Raw genomic sequence first — 20,781 nt, forward strand, 5'->3', positions numbered from 1 at the left:
GCTTACATAACAAATAAAGTAGAATTCATTAATGCTTACCTCCCCATGTACTTGCTACCTGAGAAGTAGATGGCATAGGAAGTACAGATGGGTGAAAAGTTGGCTGTTGTAAATCAAGCAGATCATTTGGTAGCTTTGATGTGCTAGAAAATATTTTGAAAAGATTATTTATTTATTAGGTAAACCTTGCTGTATCGGCCACTCTCTTCTCCTGTCCCAGTAAATAAAAACATTAAAGTAAGAAAAGGCCCCAGTAATGTAAACCTCAAGAAGAGGAACAGTTTCAGCAAGGTAACAGTTGCATACCTTTAATATATACAACAGCATATCTATATTTATAGTAGCATATTTCTACGGAAGTCTGGAAAAAATATTCAAGTACCATATCTTAAATTTATATAGGATTCAAATAATTATACTATACCCCTTCTGGAATGTATCAGTGACTCTCCTGGGAAAATACTGATTTCCTTACGGAAATGTACCTAAACAACATGATTCTGAAATATGAAACATTATGGCAATTTTAATTTTTTTAAGGAAATTTGTTTTCTTACTTTTAATCTTCAAAGAACTTCCATTACATTTGTAATACTAATCCCTCTAACAAAGCAAATTACCTGTTAATCTCACTTGCCCTGCTTCAATATCCAAACATATCAATAATACAGGAAAAAATTATACATGCATATATGATATAAACTTATAACAGAGCCACCCCATTACACAACTACAGGGGACATTATTTACATGATATGTATGACTTTTATGTGATTAAGGAATAACAACTAAAAAAAGATACCAGAGGAGTGCCTGGGTGGCTCAGTCAGTTAAGAAGCCAACTCCTGAATTCGGCTCAGGTCACGATCTCATGGTTTATGGGTTTGAGCCCAGGTCAGGCTCTGCACTGATGGCACAGAGCCTGCTTGGGATTCTCTGTCTCCCTCGCTCTCTGCCCCTCCCCAACTTGTGCTCTCTCAAAAATAAACATTAAAAAAAAGATCACAGAGTTTCCATGAATTGAAGCATTGTGGACAAAACAACATACATCATTTTTAACTTATACTTACTCAAAAACAAAATGTCTCTTCGATGTAAAAAACAGTTTTACAGATAAATAAAAATATAAATGCATTTAGTGCTTTGGGGGAGAAAAACAGAATAAGGCAATATGCATTCTGTTATAGGCTGTTAAGATCTGCCTTCAATTAGAATTAAAAAGGTAAAAACTAAGAGTGTATTAAGTGAAGTAAAAAATAGCCAAACTAGTTCTTTATCTAATAATTTTTTCATTCTTAAACATTCAGCTTCTTTTCCATTTATTTCCCCTAAGACAGAGTTCTTTCTAAGGTCCTCAAGTGGGGACGCTTCATGGGTTCAAAGTTATTTTAATGGGGATGTAAAAAGGCAGCATGCCAAACAACAAACAAAACTAATGAGAAACAATAATTATAAAGTTGAAAGGAAAACACTAAATTCAACAAACATCTATTAAGACTTTAGGGAACAGGCAGCAACTAAGTAAGTTACATTGAATGATGACAGGTCTCAGGTGGGAGGGAAGACCTTCTAAAGATGAGTTAATAATAAAATAAACAGCAACAACAACAAAATCAAAGATATTGTTTAAGATTGTGTGCTTTAGTATAAGACTGTGCTAAATCTTATGCTAGCCACATGGCAATCTGTTGGAAACAGAAAATCTTGGGCCTCACTTTATATCTACTGTATCAGAAACTCTGGGGGTGAGGTTCAGAAAGCTGTGGCTTTAGAATCTCTCCAGGTGATTCTGCTGCTTACTAAAGAATGAGAACCACTGACCTATACCATACAATACCTTATGTGGAAACAGGTTTAAAAAAAAAAAAAAGATTAAGAAATAACAGCCAGGATTCAAACCAGAATCTGACTTCCAAACTTCTACTTTAAACCACTCTGAGGTAAAAGGTAGGACAAATTTAAAATAAACCAATTATTTGAATTTTCCTGGAAATATTATTATTTCCATTATTAAATAGCTTCAATTATTGACACTGCAACAAGATTATTGATGTTGGCCTGGTAGGCCTCAACACCACAGAAATCTGAGTACGGAGTTTAACATAAGGCAATAAATAGACATGACAGACATTTAATATCCAATGAAAGGATACTGTGAAATATATTACCATAACCCTATATGTACATATCCATATATATAAATGAAACATCTGCCCCATAGATTACCCACTACATTCCAATTAGTATAAATTTGTAACTTAGCCATTTTCCATTTCCTAAATATGCAAGGTATATACTCTTAACATTTTATATTTAATTATACCATTATCACCATTTATTAACACCACTGTGTGAACTTGTAAATTAAACTAAATTTGAAAAGCTCTTTCTATTAGAAGCCTTTAGATCTAAGTATTCAAAGGTAATCTTTACCTTCTCCACCTACCTGTTAGAAGAACTAGGGGTAGAAAATATGTCAATGGCTGGTGCAGTCATTATACCCCCTGCAGAGGTGGACACAGGAGAGGCTGCAGTTGTTAAAGAGGTATGAGGTTTCTTTGCAAGTTCTTTTAGGCGCTGTTCCTGTTGAGAAAGGGAACTAGCATAAGGAATCCAAAACCCGGATTTGTTTTCTGGCCATTGGAAAAAAAAAGCATTATCTAATTGTGTTCTGATAGCAGAAAGGTGTTCTTGGTTTCATCAGTCAGTCAATGTCAGGATGAAAAATCAGATTATTGAGTTTCACCCCATTTGGATAACTATCATTAAGTTAGTCTATTTAGAGGTTCCAATTCCTTTATGAACACCTGTACCTGTTTTTCCAAATAAAGAGAATGCAAACACCTACCTTTAAAGCTTTTAAACGAGCCTGTTCTTCCTCTAATGCTGCCTGCTTTTCCCTTTCATCCACTTTGGTTAGAGACAGGCCAGTGCTTGCCAGGGAAGAGACTGCGTTGGAAAGTGTTGTTGCCCTAGGAAATTGGACAAAGGTAATTTGGCTTTCTGCAACCTGGTTATAAAATTGTCTGGCAACACTGCCATGGATTGGTATTATAATTATGAATTTACCTTTTGGAGTAAAAATCAGTACTTCAGATAAAATATTCTACCTAGTGACCCACAGGATTATTAGCAATTAGCTAATTTATACAAATATTCCCTGCTTTTTAAATTGTTAGACTTTGGAAAGAGTTCACAATAAAGGTATGGGACATTGCTTCTTCCAAGCCCCAAGGAAGGGAACTAATGCAATTAGAAAAGAATTCACATACTCCCAGGAAAACCCTGATGGGTAAAATATATTGAATTTCTCGCAGGAAATTACTCCACTAATTTACAGCGTAGGTTTTGGCAGTACAACTACAGGAACACTAAAACATTAGTACCAGTAATAAATAATGTGTGTCTAGAGAGGTTTCCATTATAATACCACCCAAAGATGTCATTCCCGGAGGACCACAGGTTCCTTCAAAGACAGATCAATTTCGTCAGTCCATCTGGCACCTCCTTTCTATCTGCTACCCTCTTGCCAAGCTAGAAGTTCCTTTCCAAACATAGTACACACGCACAATGCATCACCATAGCAAGCCACCTCCTTCCCCTTATAGCATACCATAAACCCCAACAACATATATTCCCGAATGTCAATTCTAGGCAATATGAACACATCTAGGAAGAGTTCTAACCTGAAGAACTACTACTCATGACCTTCACTCATTTTCCTTTTATCACACACCAATCATCATTAATTTATACTCTAAGCATACAAGTGGCAGAACTACTAATAATTTATGTAAAATCAATTTTTATAAAATACAACTCAGAAGACAAGGGAAGAGTAATATAGTTGTGACAGAAATGCAAGAAACCCAGCAAATTTTATGATAACAAAAGTATGAAGTTAAATCAATGTACCTCAACTACCTGGCCATATTTTTTATTCATTTCTTATATGAGTGCCACGTAATTTGGCTTATGCTTCTAAAAACCTACTAGAAAATTCAAAGAACAAATTTGGAATGAAAAAGTACTAAAATCCATTAACATTTTCCTTTAAAAATTACTTAAATTCTGCCACCACAAATAAAGTTCTGAAACAAAAAAAATCTAAAGAAAAGGTTCTCATTACATTTTACAGAATTTTTTTTCATGCCATTAAAAGGAAATCTTCATAAAGAAACATGAGAATTACTACTCAAGTCACACTACCCAACATAAAACTCATGTTACAAAGTCAATATGAGACGAACCGTGCTATTTTCAGTTTGCTAGGTTAACTGGTTTTAGTCTTGGAAATCCACTCAAAGCCCAACAGACTGATTAAAATATGTCAAATATCAACCCCATGAATTGGCATCAGAGAAAGATAATGATATTTGCTATCAGATATCCTAGGTTTGAGTCCCAGAATTACTACCGCACACTTCACTGGGCCACAGTGAGGGTTAATCAAATTTGTACACAGGCATCTTATAAGTACAAGACACCACATGAATAAATGAATTATCACTTTTAAGAGAAATACTGACACTGTGAATACAGCTGTAAACCCAGTACTCTGTGTTATCATCTAAAGAGATGCTGACATCAAGGGGCAACTGGGTGGCTCAATTAGTTAAGAATCTGACTCTTGGTTTCAGCTCAGGTCATGATCTCATGACTTTTGAGATTGAGCCCTGTGTCTGCGCTGACAACGTGGAGTCTGCTTGGGATTCTGTCTCCCTCTCTCTGCACCTCCCTTGCATGCTCTCTTGCTCTCTCTCTCTCAAAATAAATAAATAAACATTTAAAAAGAGAGAGAGAGAGACAGAGAGATGCTGACTTCTATTGAAGATCAGGAACTATTCCAAGAATTTACATGTATTAACCCATCTAATCCTTGGTAGCAGCCCTACCAGGTAGATATCATTAAGTTCATTCTAATATATGATTAAATCAAGATAAGGCAAAGTTAAATGCCTTGACATTTAAAAGGTAGATTCATCAACTCTCTCAGAAACATAAAAACCTGCTCTTTGCCCTAGGAACAGTAATATACCTGCTTGCAGCTGTAGAATCTTTGATTTTCTTTCCTTCCAAGGAAGCTAAATGTTGTTCCAAAGCATCAAGTAGACTGCTGGGGGCCTAAAATTGTACAAATATTAAGATTTTCAGGATAAAGAGACCATTGGTCAAAATAAATTAAGTATCACCTAACATATGAGAGGAAAAAAAATAAATAGGTATATTCCTCATGAATTAACAGTGGAGTTTTGTTTTTATTATGCTCTTATTTTTATTACATAAGCATGACCTAGTAAGGGGTATTAATAAACCTAATCAAAAAAAAATTGAGACTATGTAAACACGAAACATTAAAGAGTTCTTGCAAGTACTTTCATTAAATATATTAACTTATTTGAATTTTAAATAAAAACATACTCTTAAAAGCTAGACATATCGTTGGGAATGTTTCTGGTATTTTAGTAAGTACTTGAGTAAATCAAATTGTGCAAAGATTATTTTTGAATAGTTATTGATAAATGAAACTACAGACCAGCATCAATAAAATGCAAATTAAAATCACGATGAGATAAAATTTCTTAACCACTAGAATGGCTAACATTAAATAGATTAGCAACATCATATGTTAGTGAAGATATGAAACAACTGGAACTCTCATATGATGCTGGTCAAAGTTCATCCATCTTAAAAAATGATCTGATTTTTTTTTTTTTATTAAGTTAAATATACATCTAGTTTAACTACCCAATTCCATTCCTAATTATCCAAGGGACATAAAAACCTATCTCTACAAGAAAAGATTTGTTGAAGAATGTTTTAAGTAGCTTAATTTACAACAGTAAAAAATTACAAATAATCCAAAAGTCCATCATTTGGAAAATGGACAAACAAAATTGTGGTAAAAGTCACACAATGGAATACTATTCAGCAATAAAGAAGAATGAATATGAGCAATACATTCAATAATAAGGACAAAGCTCAAAACACTATGATGAGCAAAAGAAGCCAGATATAAGAATAAATACGTGCGTCATTCCATTTATATCACATTTAAGATCTAATAAAATTATGCTATTAGAAATCACATCAGTAATTTGTGTTGGGGACTAGGGAAAGACCAGAAGGGGCCACGAGAATTGCAGTGATAGAAATGATTTAAATACTGAATGGTATGCTGGTAACACAAATGTTTAGTTATCAAGCTTCACTGAAATGGATACTTCACTCAATTTTGTTTTAAAAAGAAAGACTGGCCTTTAAAGACTATATATCAAATCTCAACTTAATATGAAAAGCTAGTTACTTTCAAAAGGAAACCTTTTCAGTCAGTTGAAAAGGAATTGTTCCCTATCTTTAAGTGAAACAAATGCATCGGGAGCATTTACTTGCCCCAAATATTCTTTAGGATTTGAGATAAAGAGTTACTGGATTGTAGGCATCTAAATCTCTCTACCAATTATGACTTCAACAATTTCCTTCATTCAGTGTTTTCCCTCTACATGCAAAACCTTAGTATAAGAAAGATATAGTAGAAAAGCAATTAAAGCCAAAAATATTAGATTATAATATTAACTTCTATGTTGAACTGAGAACACATGTATACCACTTCCCAATCCCAACAAAATGTCTGCTAAGACTCCCAAAGACACTAGTATTATCTTCATTTTACAAATAAACAACCTGAGACAGTGAAAATTAAATAACTGGCCCAAGATCACTTGTATGATACACAGCAGGAGCCAACAAAGGGTCTTTGGTATATATGACTTGAAAGTCTAGATATTAAGTACTATGCTACAGAATCCTCAATTAAAACCGGGCATTTGATGGGGTGCCTGGGTGGCTCAGTCAGTTAAGCATCCAACTTTGGCTCAGGTCATGATGTTATGGCTTGTGGTTCAAGCCCCGCGTCTGGCCCTATGCTGACAGCTTGTAGCCTGGAGCCTGCTTCAGATTCTGTGTCTCCCCCTCTCTTTGCCCCTCTCCCGCTCTGTCTCTCTCTCAAAAATAAACATTTTTTAAAAGTTAAAAAAAAAAAAAAGGCATTTAAACTGTACACATTAAAGGAAATAAACTAAAGGAATGGTATAGTAATGGCTAGCTCCACCAACATAAGAAATGAGGAGATCATAATGTTAGAAGTCAGCAATATATGTTCGAATCTGCCAAGAAAAATCACACCAATCCCTTGACAGTAGTAACTGCATATTATTCATCTTTGTACCATTCACACCTAGCAATACATATAGCAGACAGTGAAATGATATTATAACCATACACTTACCTGTGAAAGGTCTGGTATATCACCTCTGTCAATTCCAACTTGCTGTAAAAAGAAGCAGCATTGTACTTAACAAAATTGTAATAAAAAATAAAAATTTAGAAAATGACATTATGGCTAGTACCACGAACAATATTCTAGATTGACTTCTTTAAAATCAGAAGACTATTTAATCTCCAGAGGGATCATTCACTATTTCCATGGGCTTAGATGTTATTTACATGGTTCTAAAAGTTGTAAAGGAGAAGAACCAGAGTTGGAAATCCAATAAGAGTATCCACATCTTCTGAACACCTAATACTTAAGCTACCTTGTCACAATCTAAAAAAATCCATCACTTTTATGTGTCATATGACAAAAAGACTACAGCAAGAAAGAGAAAAGCTGACCATGGACAAGTTTCCTGGGGCATAAAAAAGAAGTTAAGGAACAAATTTGAGGATAAGGACTTTGTCTTTCTACATAAAGTATGCTTTTCCTGGCAATCACCACAGATAACAGTTTTTAAAACCCATGTTCATGCAAGTAGGCCAGGTTTTATACAATTGCCAAGTGATCTTCCAACCAGGATATAACTATCTACACAAACCAATTCTAATACACTTTCTTAATGTTCGGGCATTAGGCAATTTCCAGCAAAAAGGATAAAAACCATCCATACTTTTCTTGTGACCAAATTAAAAAACTTTTTCCCTTCCTGTGGTTACGTTTCATTTTCTAATCATCCTCTCTTCCTTTCCACAGTTCGAGGGCAACTCCCAGAATGGTATCAGAAAATTTGACAGAATAATCCATACTAAGATCTTAATAGCTTATCACTAACTGATACATGAGTCCCCTCCAAACACATTTGAAAAGGTTACTTGTACCTTTACTCAAAGGACTAAGGTCTCATAATGAATTGCAACCCAAAGACAAAGACAGCCTCATGAAAGAATATTTTATTCCTCAGATCACACAGAGTAAATGGTCTATTTCATCTCAGACCAGAATAACTGAAGGTAAATAAAGGCTTAAAACTTAAGTCAGTAACTATAACTATCAAACACAAAGAACATAAGAGGCCAAAGGGAAAAGTCAGCAAACTAAAACATTTAAAGAATTTACTGAAAACACAGTGTAAACACTACCTTTTTCTTGTTTTAGTATATGACTAACCCTAAAGAAATGGAAAAAATACATTGATCTTTTGAGGGATACTTTAAATCCAATATAAACTTCAGTAGATTTCATAAGATAGCTAACATAAAGCTCTTTTATTCAAAAGGTCTTATGATGCTGTTTTATTTCATCTGCTAGAGAATGAAATATCACTATGGTAATAGAGCTAAAATCACCAACTTGCAAGTTCCAGATTAACTACTTTGATATAATTGATAAATGATAGTCATCTTCCAGAATTATCCTAAGGTACAGGAAGGGAAAACAAAAACACTTTGAGAGTTGCCTCTGTGCAAGCAAGATAGTGCCTTCTATGACCATTTCAGAAAATTATTTAAACAGATTTATAAAATTAGACTGTTCTACAACCTACATTCATGGTGTTCATAATCAATGACAAACAATAAATACACTAAATTCACTTCTGTGGGGTAATGAAACATTGTGGACCATGTGATTCTAGCTGCAAATCTCAGTGGAAGAAAAAGACTTGTACTCACACTGAAAATTCTCTACCATATAATAAGATAAATATGCTAAAATATATGGCTAATGCCAAACACAAAATTCTATTGCACCACTGTGTGCCACCTTCCTTATTTTAGTGATAAATAAACAATTTAAAAATGGATTACGTTTCAATATTCAATATTTAATTAAGTATGTAAGATGTATCTTAGTCAATACCATATCACATTCATAACATAACAAAGAATTCAATATAGTATATGGCTATGACTGAATATATACTTTATTTATATTTAAGATGTGACTTTCATTTGATAATGACTTATTTCTCTAAAATCTATACTTAAAGACAAAAAAAGCAAGTTAAGAGACCTAGTTAACTTAAGGACAGTTTACCTCTGCAACTTTGAGAAACTCTGAGATTCTTGTCATCCTAGTCAGGAACTTCTTATAGATGTCCAGACCTTCTTTGCATTGGTTCTTTTTCATATCAAAATATTTTTCTGCCAAAGGTAAATGTAAAAATACTTTTATTCACATCAAAAGAGAAAATTCAAAAGTGAAAACAAGTAATAGCTCCAAAGAGATCATATAGGTGTCTCAGAGAACAAACTCACCCTACAGGAAAAATGTCAGTGTTAAATTAGCTGAGATATTTAAATTGAATTAAAACAGAGATGCTATATTAAAAACAGAAAAATCATTTGACTTCACTCATATTACTAGTTTGTTCTATAATATTTCTATAATTTTTATTAACACATTATACTTTTTTCCATTCCAAATACTCTTACTTTCAAATTTCTTACTAATAATGTATTAACATATACTACTTCCAAATATTCTTCTTCCAAATATTCTTACTAATAATATATTAACATATTAATAAAGATGTCAACTTTACCATGTCCAAATGTCACCTGGAAAGCTTATTTAAACTTATTATATGAACATCAATAAAGAGCTTAATTTATAAGTAATTGTAGGGTGACTGACTCCCAAAATTATGTAGAAACCTTCCATTTTTTTGTGAAAAAAATAATCCCAATTTCCCTATCTTCACAGAGTAAAGCATCCTAAATAAGTATGTGAATAAGCCTATAAACAGCAAATTTAAATAATTTTTTTAAGTGAGGAGGGGAGGGAAAACAAGCACATTGGAGTGAACACACTGGACATCTGAGACCAATACTTAGGCATTCTTTTTTTTTTTTTTTTTAATTTTTTTTTTCAACGTTTATTTTTTGGGGGGACAGAGAGAGACAGAGCATGAACGGGGGAGGGGCAGAGAGAGAGGGAGACACAGAATTGGAAACAGGCTCCAGGCTCTGAGCCATCAGCCCAGAGCCTGACGCGGGGCTCGAACTCACGGACCGCGAGATCGTGACCTGGCTGAAGTCGGACGCTCAACCTACTGCGCCACAGAGGCGCCCCAAGGCATTCTTTACAGACTGTTACTCATCTACTCCATCCAAATCCCACAGGAAAAAAAGATCATTTCTAGGCAAAATTAAATAACTAGGAATACACACATTCCTAAAATGCCTCAAAAGTAAAAGGCATTCTAAAAAATAAATTTTTAATCCATTTAAAATAATTATCAATTTTAAAATTAGGCCTAGAAAAAATCTATCAATTTTATAATTACAAAATTGTGAAGAAGTAAATTGTGAGGAAGTAAGATTCTTCTAGGAGAGAAAATAACTTTAACTTAATTTTAAAGGGATCTTTATATCTCTAAAAATAATAAAACTGACATAAAAAAACATAAAGATATATCTACAAAACAAGTTCATCCAGTGAACATTCTAGTTGTAAAAATAAGTATTTAATCTCTTAGCACGCGTAACTAGAAATAAAAATCTTTTCTCCAAATAAATTGTTACAATCAATGAATAGCCCAAGGAGTGGTTAGGCAGCTCTAAGTAACAACTCAGACAACAATATTTAGCCATATGACACAAGATAAAAAAAAATAAAATGTATTAAGCTACAACAATATTTACCCAACAGGTTAATAATTCCTTCATTGTATGCTGCAAACAGTCTAATGGCATCTTTGAACAGGAGCATGAAGGCAGCATTTATTACCCCATTTGTAAGTTCATTGCTATTAACCTAGGGAAAAATTAGAAAAAAAGATGAACTAATCTTAATCTTTTAAATGACAGTGACTTCCTTCAAATTAAAATACAGTAAATTCAAATATTTAGGTGTATTAGAGAAAATTACATTTATTTCTTTCAGAGTTACATCCAAATAGTGCAAAAATGTGTCTAAGAGCTCAGATTTATGTAAAAGCCACAAACAAGAATTCTGTAACATTCAATGTAATTCAGAAGTAAGTCATAAAGAAAAAAATCCCGTCTTTCGAAATTCCTAGACAATCACCAAGGCACAAAGCTAAGCTAGGTAGAAGAAATGTATTTTTTTTTAAATATACCTTTTTCCACTATTATAAACAAACTTACCTTCAAAATGGTTATGATATTTCTATTTCATATGGTTAACTGGGAGAATTAAATGATACACTGATCATAAGGAGCTTAGCACAGTACCTTACACATAAAGAATCAATAGTATTATTACTAAATATGCTGTAACAAAAAGCCAGCACCTATTTATCTATCAAGAATACAGGAAAACCTTTAGTTTTATCTCAAGAAGTGAAATCAAGAAGATAAACCAATGAACTTTAAGTTCTTTTTTTAGATTACACAAATAACTACTACATGAAAATTCATTTGTAGGTATAGAAAAACATAAGCACAAAGTTAAATGGTAAACAACACATTGGTCAATACATGCAAAATATATAACAAGGTTGACTTCCACTGTAGAGAATCCTAATAATAAAGCAAATGACAGACAATTAACAATATACAGTTAGTAACATGTGAGAAGACCTTCAATTATCAAGTAAATTAAAATATAATAATCAATTAAATCACTAAACTATCCTTTCTTGAGCACCAGATTGGTAGATACCAAAATAATCAAAACCAAGCTATTATTCAATGCCAACAAGGATGAAGAAAAAGAGGTACCTGTTGACAAGTGACTAGGTTTAAGCCTTCTGTAATGTAAGTTAGCAATATTTATTAAAAATTTTAATGTTTATGGGAATACAAGCTGGTGCAGCCACTCTGGAAAACAGCATGGAGGTTCCTCAAAAAACTAAAAGTAGAACTCCCCTATGACCCAGCAATTGCACTACTAGGCATTTATCCACGGGATACAGGTGTGCTGTTTCGAAGGGACACGTGCACCCCCATGTTTACAGCAGCACTATCGACAATAGCCAAAGTATGGAAAGAGCCCAAATGTCCATCGATGGATGAATGGATAAAGAAGATGTGGTATATATACAATGGAGTATTTACTCGGCAATCAAAAAGAATGAAATCTTGCCATTTGCAACTACCTGGATGGAACTGGAAGGTATTATTCTAAGTGAAATTAGTCAGAGAAAGATAAAAATCATCTGACTTCATTCATATGAGGACTTGAAGACAAAAAAAGATGAACATAAGGGAAGGGAAACAAAAATAATGTAAAAACAGGGAGGGGGACAAAACAGAAGACACTCATAAATATGGAGAACAAACTGAGGGTTACTGAAGGGGTTGTGGGAGGGGGGATGGTCTAAATGGGTAAGGGGCATTAAGGAATCTACTCCTGAAATCATTGTTGCACTATCTGCCAACTAATTTGGATGTAAATTTTAAAAAATAAAAAATAAAAAAAAATTTTTAAGTTTATGTCCTTTGATCCACCAAATTCTTTTTCTAGGTATTAAACTTACGGAATCAGGTTTATAAGTATGTAGATACACACATTAACACACACAGTATTTAGTGTATCCCTCATGTTTTTTTCCCTCATTTTCTGTATTGAAAAAAATCAGAAAAACTCTAAATCTCTGTCAATAGGAAGATTGTTACATACAGTGAAGGACAACACAGACCATGAAAACACATAATTTTATAAAGCATTCACAAAATACTAAGTGAAAAAAGTTTCATGGTTGAATCCTCTAATAAAAACCAAAATGAAGCATAATAGTTACATTAATCCCCTACGTCCTCCACACTAGGGATCCACAACTGTTTTTTGTAAAGGGCCTGAATCTGAGTACTTTAGACTCTGCAGGCCTGATAGTCTCCATCACAACAACTCAAATCTGGTTATTACATCAAAAAAGCATCCATAGACAATACCAGTGAGCCCTGCTGTAGTCTAACAATACTATTGTAGAAACTGAATTGAAATTACAAGTAATTTTCACCTGTCAAAAATATTTTTTATTGTTCCAACCATAAAAAAAAAAATATAAAAATCATTCTTAGCTCACAAGCCATACAAAAACAGGCAGCAGGCCATAGTTTGATACAATCTGTCCTAGATGGAAGCATCTACAGAATTCATTCATTGAATGTTTCCTGAACATACACTCTATGTGCCACATATGCCTTGACAATGGAGACACAGAAGAGAAAAAGCAGACCTGGTCCCTGCCCTCAGGAAGTTACAGACTACCAATTAACAGCAGAAATAAAAGAAAAAAATCTATTTCATCATGAAATTGTTTCATTCACTAACTTGCACTTACAAGCTCTAAAATAAAATATCTAAAGATAGATGCCTCCAAAAAGAACAAACTTGAAAATGCTAACACTTAACATATTAATAATATGTTAACAAGTTACATGTTAACATATTACAAACGACAAAGCTGGCAACCTAGTTTAAAAAGTGATCATTAAAACAAAAATTCCACCGAACACATTGCTCTTTGACAACAACTATATATATAACAAGCTGTTGTAAGTGTATTTGAACCTCACTGTATTTGTTAACTGTCATACTCTGAGTTCTACGATGTAGACAAAAGTGAAATATTAAGTGGTTTATTCATAAAGAAAATCTTTACACATTTTTAAAATCTAAAAACCTTTATCAAAATACATTTTCAGATCAATCGCTTCATCTCTCCCTCACTTTCTTTAGCTTGGTATACCCTATAATTCTAGAGCTAGAGAAACACTACCAAAGAAATTAGAGTAAATCTTTAAAAATCATATAAATACCAAGTAATCTGATTTGGGACCACATTTATAGAAAATCCTTAGCCAAACAGGGTATTAGTATGAAAAAACTAGAGTCGATGGAAACTTGAGAATAAACACTCTGACCAATTCTAATAATACATATTTTTAAATCTTAAATTTTTATAAAATCATTTGTGTATTCAACTTACATTAAAATCAAGAAGGGCATCCATCTGATTTTGAATAATTGGTACAGTTTTAAGCAGTTTTTCTGTGTTCATTGTTCTCATCACACCATCAGCCCTATTTTAGAAAAAAAAGAACAAACTGAATTTGTTATTAAATCTATATTTTAAGCTCTCATCTGGTTCCCTATTTAAAGAAAGAACAAGTTGCTATGAAACATCACATGTTTTTAAGTCATTATTGAACCTGAAACCTCCAGCAAAAGACATACAGGAAAAACAAAAACAGGAAACACTGTTATGTCCAACATCGAGGAGCTTAAAAAAAAAAATTAAAAAGGTGTAAAAATATGAGACATAAAAAGCATACATTAGAGTCAGGTTTATTGCGTATTTTTCACATGAGGAAACCATCTGATCCTCACACTACTCATATGTAAAGGGCAGTTCTACAATTTTTTTAATTGGAAAAAAAGAAATCATTTGCCTCAAATCACTAAACAGGACATGATGAGCCAGCAACTAAACTCAAGTCTTGGTAAGCACTGCTTTATTTAAGGTATTTTATTCATGACTCAAACAGCAAGACTTGTAAGTCAGAATATTATAACTAAAATTGTTTTATTACAAAATAAAGTCCAATTTTACCAGATCATTTTTAATCCAGCCATTAAAATATGTGATACTTAAGAGGAATGTTTTTTAATAAAGTATTCTGTTAAAAGTCCCAATATTTAAAGATTTCTTTAAATATTATTGCTTTGGGGCGCCTGTGTAGCTCAGTCGGTTGATCACCTGACTTCGACTCAGGTCATGATCTCACGGCTCATGGGTTCTAGCCCCTGTCTCGGGCTCTGTGCTAACAGCTCAGAGCATGGAACCTGCTTCAGATTCTGTGTCTCCCTCTCTTTCTGCCCCTCCCCTGCCCACTCTCTCTCTCTCTCTCTCTCAAAAATAAAATAAAACATTTTTTAAAATTTAAAAAATAATAATAAATAAATTTTGCTTTAGATATTTCTAAAAATAGATACAAGAAATATTAACAGTACCAATATAAAGAATTTTACAACAGTGGTACCAAAAACACTAGATAAGAGGTACCTGGGGCTAAAGTACACAGTGACCATCAGGCTCCATACTAAGGGCTTGATGTATGTTTTTCAAATCCTTACAAAAATCATAGAGATAGACTTCTCCCATTTTGTAGATGATCAAGTTCTATGATCAGTGAGATTATATGACTGTCTAAAGTCAGAGAACTACTGGGTGGCAGGGTCATTATGTAAATCCAGATGTAATTGTGAGAGTAACCATCACTTCTTAAAAGTGTGTAGGCTTTCCCTAATTTACAAATGACCTACTTACTTATAAATAGCCACTCTACACTCTGAGCTACTACCCCTTCAATCAAAGCCCCAGATACCAGAAAAACAATTAAGCTATGAAAATCAACAATAGTGCTTTGCAAGACAAAATCACGTTTAACGAACAAACACTGGACTGCCTTAGGTAGGCAACTATTATCAGCCTTAGTCCAACAATTCTCTCCAATAAGAAGTGTTAACCCATGGATGCCTGTTTCCCCTCCAAGTACTATATACTCCACTGGTTGGTACCAGCTAGCACAGTTTGGCATAAGGACACCACTTCCTCTTCACAACCATTTTTTCGTTCTCATACACCTCACTCTAATTTGATCAGTCTCCTTTTAGTCTCCCTCCTCTCCTTGCTGAAGTTATTTTTGACCTGTTGGTCATTTCCTCTTTACCACAGAAGACCTGAATACTGGCTCAATTTTTCTTGGTTGATTTCAACATCTACATGGACAACCAATGCAAAATTTTAATCTCAAAGTTCCTTGACTAAAGATCCTATTCCTATGGTCAGATCATAACCTCACTGTCCCCAGAAACCACATTACCCCTACCCCACCACCAATATGAAAAAAGATAAAATTTATACATCTTATCCTATGACAATAACCTCCCAGCTGCCTTGGTCAAATACCACCAAGGCAAAACTATTTGACTTCATCATAAACTTGAATGTTTCAACTTCTACCACTATCCTTCACATTTTTACTTCCTTCATCTAGCTTAGAATTCCACAGATCATTATTGTGATAATTACCTTCCAAATATACTCAACTCTCTTATACCTCTCTTCTTCCCTTGCAGTCACTTGGTAAATTCATAATCCTGGCTAAGCAGCTAAGTGCTGGTAAAGAAAACCACACAACAGAGCAAACTGGTAAAACTCTAAATTTCATTATCATCAACCTCAAATGGGCACTCGGCACTGCCAGCAATCCTCTTAGCCTTCTTCAGTAAATTCCTCCAAGTACTTTGAAATCTGTTTCTCCCACCCTTTCTTCCCTGCCTCCCCACACCCACACACAAACTCTCAGCTCATAACTCCCAAATATTTCATTCAAAAACAGAAGATGACAAAAAGAGTCTAGTCAACTTGCCAACAAAACTACATCTATCTGGTCTGGTCCAATTCAATGGAGGAAATCTCTCTTTCTATGAAATATAAATACCATTCACAGAGGTCCTCTGGATCCCACTCTGTCACAGTCCTTTGGTTGTCTTCTTTTTCTCTAACACAGCACTGTCCAACTATCTGCAATGGTGTAAATATTCAATATGTGCACCATTCAATACGGTAGCCACTAGCCACATGCAGCTATTGAGTATCCAAAATATGGCTGATCCAATTGAAGAAACGAATTTTGTATTTTATTTGACTTTAATCAATTTAAATTTAACTAGCCACATTGGCAAATAGCTACCATATTGGACAGTGCAGCTCATTAACCTCTTCTTTTAAACTAGACCATTCCCATGAACATGCCGGCAAAGTCTCTATTATCACCATTCTTTAAACATACACACTCCACTAAACCCATATGCCCATTCACCTACCGTTTATCTCACAAAGTCAAATACACTTCTCAAAAAGAGTTCCATGCTCACTTTCCATTCATTATTCAGTTCATCTCAATATCGGCCCCTCACCTACCACTCCAGTTAAACAGTTCTAGTTTAGGTCATGTAGAAATTCTATGTAGCTTCTCCAATGGGTACTTGTCTAACCTTATCTGACTAGACTTCTCACAGTATTTTCTTCACTATCACTTTTTCAGTTTCTTTTCTTGGCTCCTCATCCTCTGTTCATCCTCTAAAATAAATATTGTATATCTCAAGTGTTCCTGGGCTCTCTCTTCTCATTCTGTACTTACCCCCAAGGTGATCTGTTATTTTCAAGACAGAAACACCAAGATGCCAATAATGTACTTATACTCCTAAACCAAAACTTTTAAGTTCCAAGTTAGTATGTCCAATTGTCTACTTGATACCTCACCTTGTATAAATCACAGGCATGACAAAACTGGTATTTCCAAAACTAAATCTCTAATTTTTTGCCATTATGCCCAACCCTACCCCAATCCAAAATCTTCCCAGTGAAAGGTGCCCATCTCCCCAGTGACTTACACCAGAAGCCATGGGGACAATTTTGATTCCCCTCTGTCACTAGCCTCCACAACACTTCTTTCCAAAGAACTTCAAATTTCTCAATTAAGATAAATCTTAACAGTTACCAAATACTTTTATCAGACTTCAAAACTCAATTCACAAACCCAAATGCTTCAACATGATTTGCACCAAATACATGACAATTCATATTCCATGAAGAACACGAGTTTTATGACTTCTTAAATACATTTTAATTCAATTCAGACATTTGTTAAAGGCTGACTATCCATGTCCTTATTTACAGAAAATAACTGGTGTTTTGCTTTTTACATAACAATATCTTGATACTTTGAACCAAACCAATTTAAATTTTTTTTTTTCAACGTTTATTTTTTTTGGGACAGAGAGAGACAGAGCATGAACGGGGGAGGGGCAGAGAGAGAGGGAGACACAGAATCGGAAACAGGCTCCAGGCTCCGAGCCATCAGCCCAGAGCCCGACGCGGGGCTCGAACTCACGGACCGCGAGATCGTGACCTGGCTGAAGTCGGACGCTTAACCGACTGCGCCACCCAGGCGCCCCATGAACCAAACCAATTTAGATTTCAAGATAATTCAACTTAATACTATGAAAAAATGGAATGTTAAAAAGAAAATATAGGGACTGATGTTTAACAATCAACTGGAAAGATAAATCCATAGGCAACTTATTGTATTCATTTTTCATAAAGCCATTTAATAAACTATTTACAAACTGAATTAGTTCTTTTTTCAAAAACTGTTAATCACCTAATATAGTAGTTTAGACCGTGCAAAGTCCTGAAGATACAAATGTGAGTAATGCTATGTTGACCTTGTGGAAGTGACAGTGCTATGTAAAATCTAACAGCAGAAATAAGGTTTCCTTTAGGGAGCCTGGGTGGCTCAGTCAGTTCAGCATCCAACTCTTGATTTTGGCTCAGGTCATGATCTCAAAGTTCGTGCATTTAAGCCCCGCACTGGGGTCCATGCTGACAGTGTGAAGCCTGCTTGGGATTCTCTCTCTCCCACACTCTCTCTGCCTCTCCACCATATGCATGCATTCTTTCTCTCAAAATAAATTAAAAATATATATATACAAATATATAAAAGGATGGTCAGATCGAGCCCCGCGTCAGGCTCTGGGCTGATGGCTCAGAGCCTGGAGCCTGTTTCCGATTCTGTGTCTCCCTCTCTCTCTGCCCCTCCCCCCGTTCATGCTCTGTCTCTCTCTGTCCCAAAAATAAATAAACGTTGAAAAAAAAAATTTAAATAAAAGGATGGTCAGAAAGATGTACTGCTTTTATAAGATAAAAACTGAGAGTAAATCAAATGTACATCTAGAAGAGAATCCCATAGCCATCCAAAAGAATGAGATCTGAGTACAGACTGAAAATATCTAAAATACACAAGAGAGAAGGAAAGCAGTCTTCAAATAATGTAATTCAATTGTCGTGTGATTTTCTATGGGTCTTCCTACATATATTTGTTTCTATTTACACACAGAAAGCAGATTACATATACTAAAATGTTAACATTTCTTACAAATTTACTACAAGTTACAACATAGGTTGCTATGCTGCCTCAGTTTTTAAAGTGTTATTAGTTTTGTAAACATAAAAAATTATTACCCTAATAAATACAACTTTACTATTTACTACAAAACTCCTCTCCAAAACTCAAACAGTTCACTGAGGTTCTAGCCATGATATAATAAATTTTAAGTGCTGCCACATTCTCAACTTACATCCTATGTCCTATATTTTTTCTTTAATACAATGATATATATGTGTGGATATACACATACACACACACACACACACATATACGCACATACACGTATCTGTGTGTGTATATCAATTTTGTGCTTCTTGGTTCACTCAGTTATGGCTCCTTGATTCACTTTCCCTATCCTCTAAGAGTAATTTCCTCTAAGTCAAATATTAAATATATTGTGCATTATCAAGGGGTGTTCTCAGCTCTGCTAAATACAGAAATGCAGGGGCACCTAGTGGCTCAGTTGGCTAAGTGTCCCACTCTTGATTTGGCTCAGGTTGTGATCTCAAAGTTCAAGGGTTCAAGCCCCATGCTGGGCTCCATGCTGACAGCACAGAGCCTGCTTGGGATTTTCTCTCTCCCCCTCTCTCTGCTCCTCCCCTGCTCTCTCTTTCAAAATAAACTTAAAAAAAAAAAGGAAGAAGGAAATGCAACAACTCTCCTCAATCACAAAACTAGTCCTTCAAAGATTAGCTTTACTGAACACACTTTACACTGAAGTGTTAATATAAGCCCAACTGGAAAATGGTTCACTGGACAGAATACTGGAATTAAGAACCAGACTTCTAAGATGAACTCCTCTATTATCATCTCACAAATGACAGAGTATTTAAATATATGAAACAAAATCTGTGGAATTTAGTTTTGGTAAGTTCCAACCTAATCACCTCCTGATTAATTTGTAATAGTGACACAGAACATTTAGGTTCAATTTTTAAAATGCTTAAATTAACTAAGGGGTTACTTCTATTTTTGTATTAAATTTTCCATTGCAGTCTAGTAATTTAACATTTCAAGAGACCTACTCATTCATTCATTCATTCATTCATTCATTCTTTTAGAGAGAGAGCATGTGCAAGTGGGGGACAGGTGCTTGGCATGGAGCCTGATATGGGGCTCAATCCAATGACCCCCCCTGGGATCATGACCTACAGTGAAATCAGGAGTTGCATACTCAACCAACTGAGCCACCCAGGTGGCCCCTTAAAAGAACAATTTAAAGAAAACATTAATTGTTTAGATGGAAGCAGGGAAATTCAGAAAGGCATTCACAAATATATTTCTGCAGAAGCCAGATTCCCCTTAGGGCAGTCTTTCAGACCTACAAGGGTTACCAGTGCCCCTTAAGAATGTCTTTACGCCTGGGTGGCGCAGTCGGTTAAGCCTCCGACTTCAGCCAGGTCACGATCTCGCGGTCCGTGAGTTCGAGCCCCGCGTCGGGCTCTGGGCTGATGGCTCAGAGCCTGGAGCCTGTTTCCGATTCTGTGTCTCCCTCTCTCTCTGCCCCTCCCCCGTTCATGCTCTGTCTCTCTCTGTCCCAAAAATAAATAAAAACGTTGAAAAAAAAAAAATTTTTAA

General features: G+C 34.7%; 1 protein-coding gene across 12 annotated transcripts in view; it reads right to left on the minus strand.

The window, feature by feature from the left end:
* The window catches only part of PICALM (phosphatidylinositol binding clathrin assembly protein), a 101,925-nt gene that overhangs the window by 40,091 nt on the left and 41,053 nt on the right, over positions 1 to 20,781 (minus strand). For all 12 annotated transcript variants that reach the window (XM_040489548.1, XM_040489547.1, XM_040489544.1 and 9 more), the window contains exons 5-12: positions 14,175 to 14,268; positions 10,921 to 11,032; positions 9,311 to 9,417; positions 7,289 to 7,330; positions 5,039 to 5,124; positions 2,849 to 2,972; positions 2,447 to 2,583; positions 40 to 143 (exon numbers count right to left, since the gene is read on the minus strand). In XM_040489548.1, coding sequence (XP_040345482.1) covers positions 40 to 143; positions 2,447 to 2,583; positions 2,849 to 2,972; positions 5,039 to 5,124; positions 7,289 to 7,330; positions 9,311 to 9,417; positions 10,921 to 11,032; positions 14,175 to 14,268 — 806 coding nt within the window. The remainder of the gene's footprint in view (positions 1 to 39; positions 144 to 2,446; positions 2,584 to 2,848; positions 2,973 to 5,038; positions 5,125 to 7,288; positions 7,331 to 9,310; positions 9,418 to 10,920; positions 11,033 to 14,174; positions 14,269 to 20,781) is intronic.

The sequence above is a fragment of the Herpailurus yagouaroundi genome, unplaced genomic scaffold, assembly GCF_014898765.1.
Source record: "Herpailurus yagouaroundi ecotype Mexico unplaced genomic scaffold, PumYag 180, whole genome shotgun sequence".
NCBI lineage: Eukaryota > Metazoa > Chordata > Mammalia > Carnivora > Felidae > Herpailurus > Herpailurus yagouaroundi.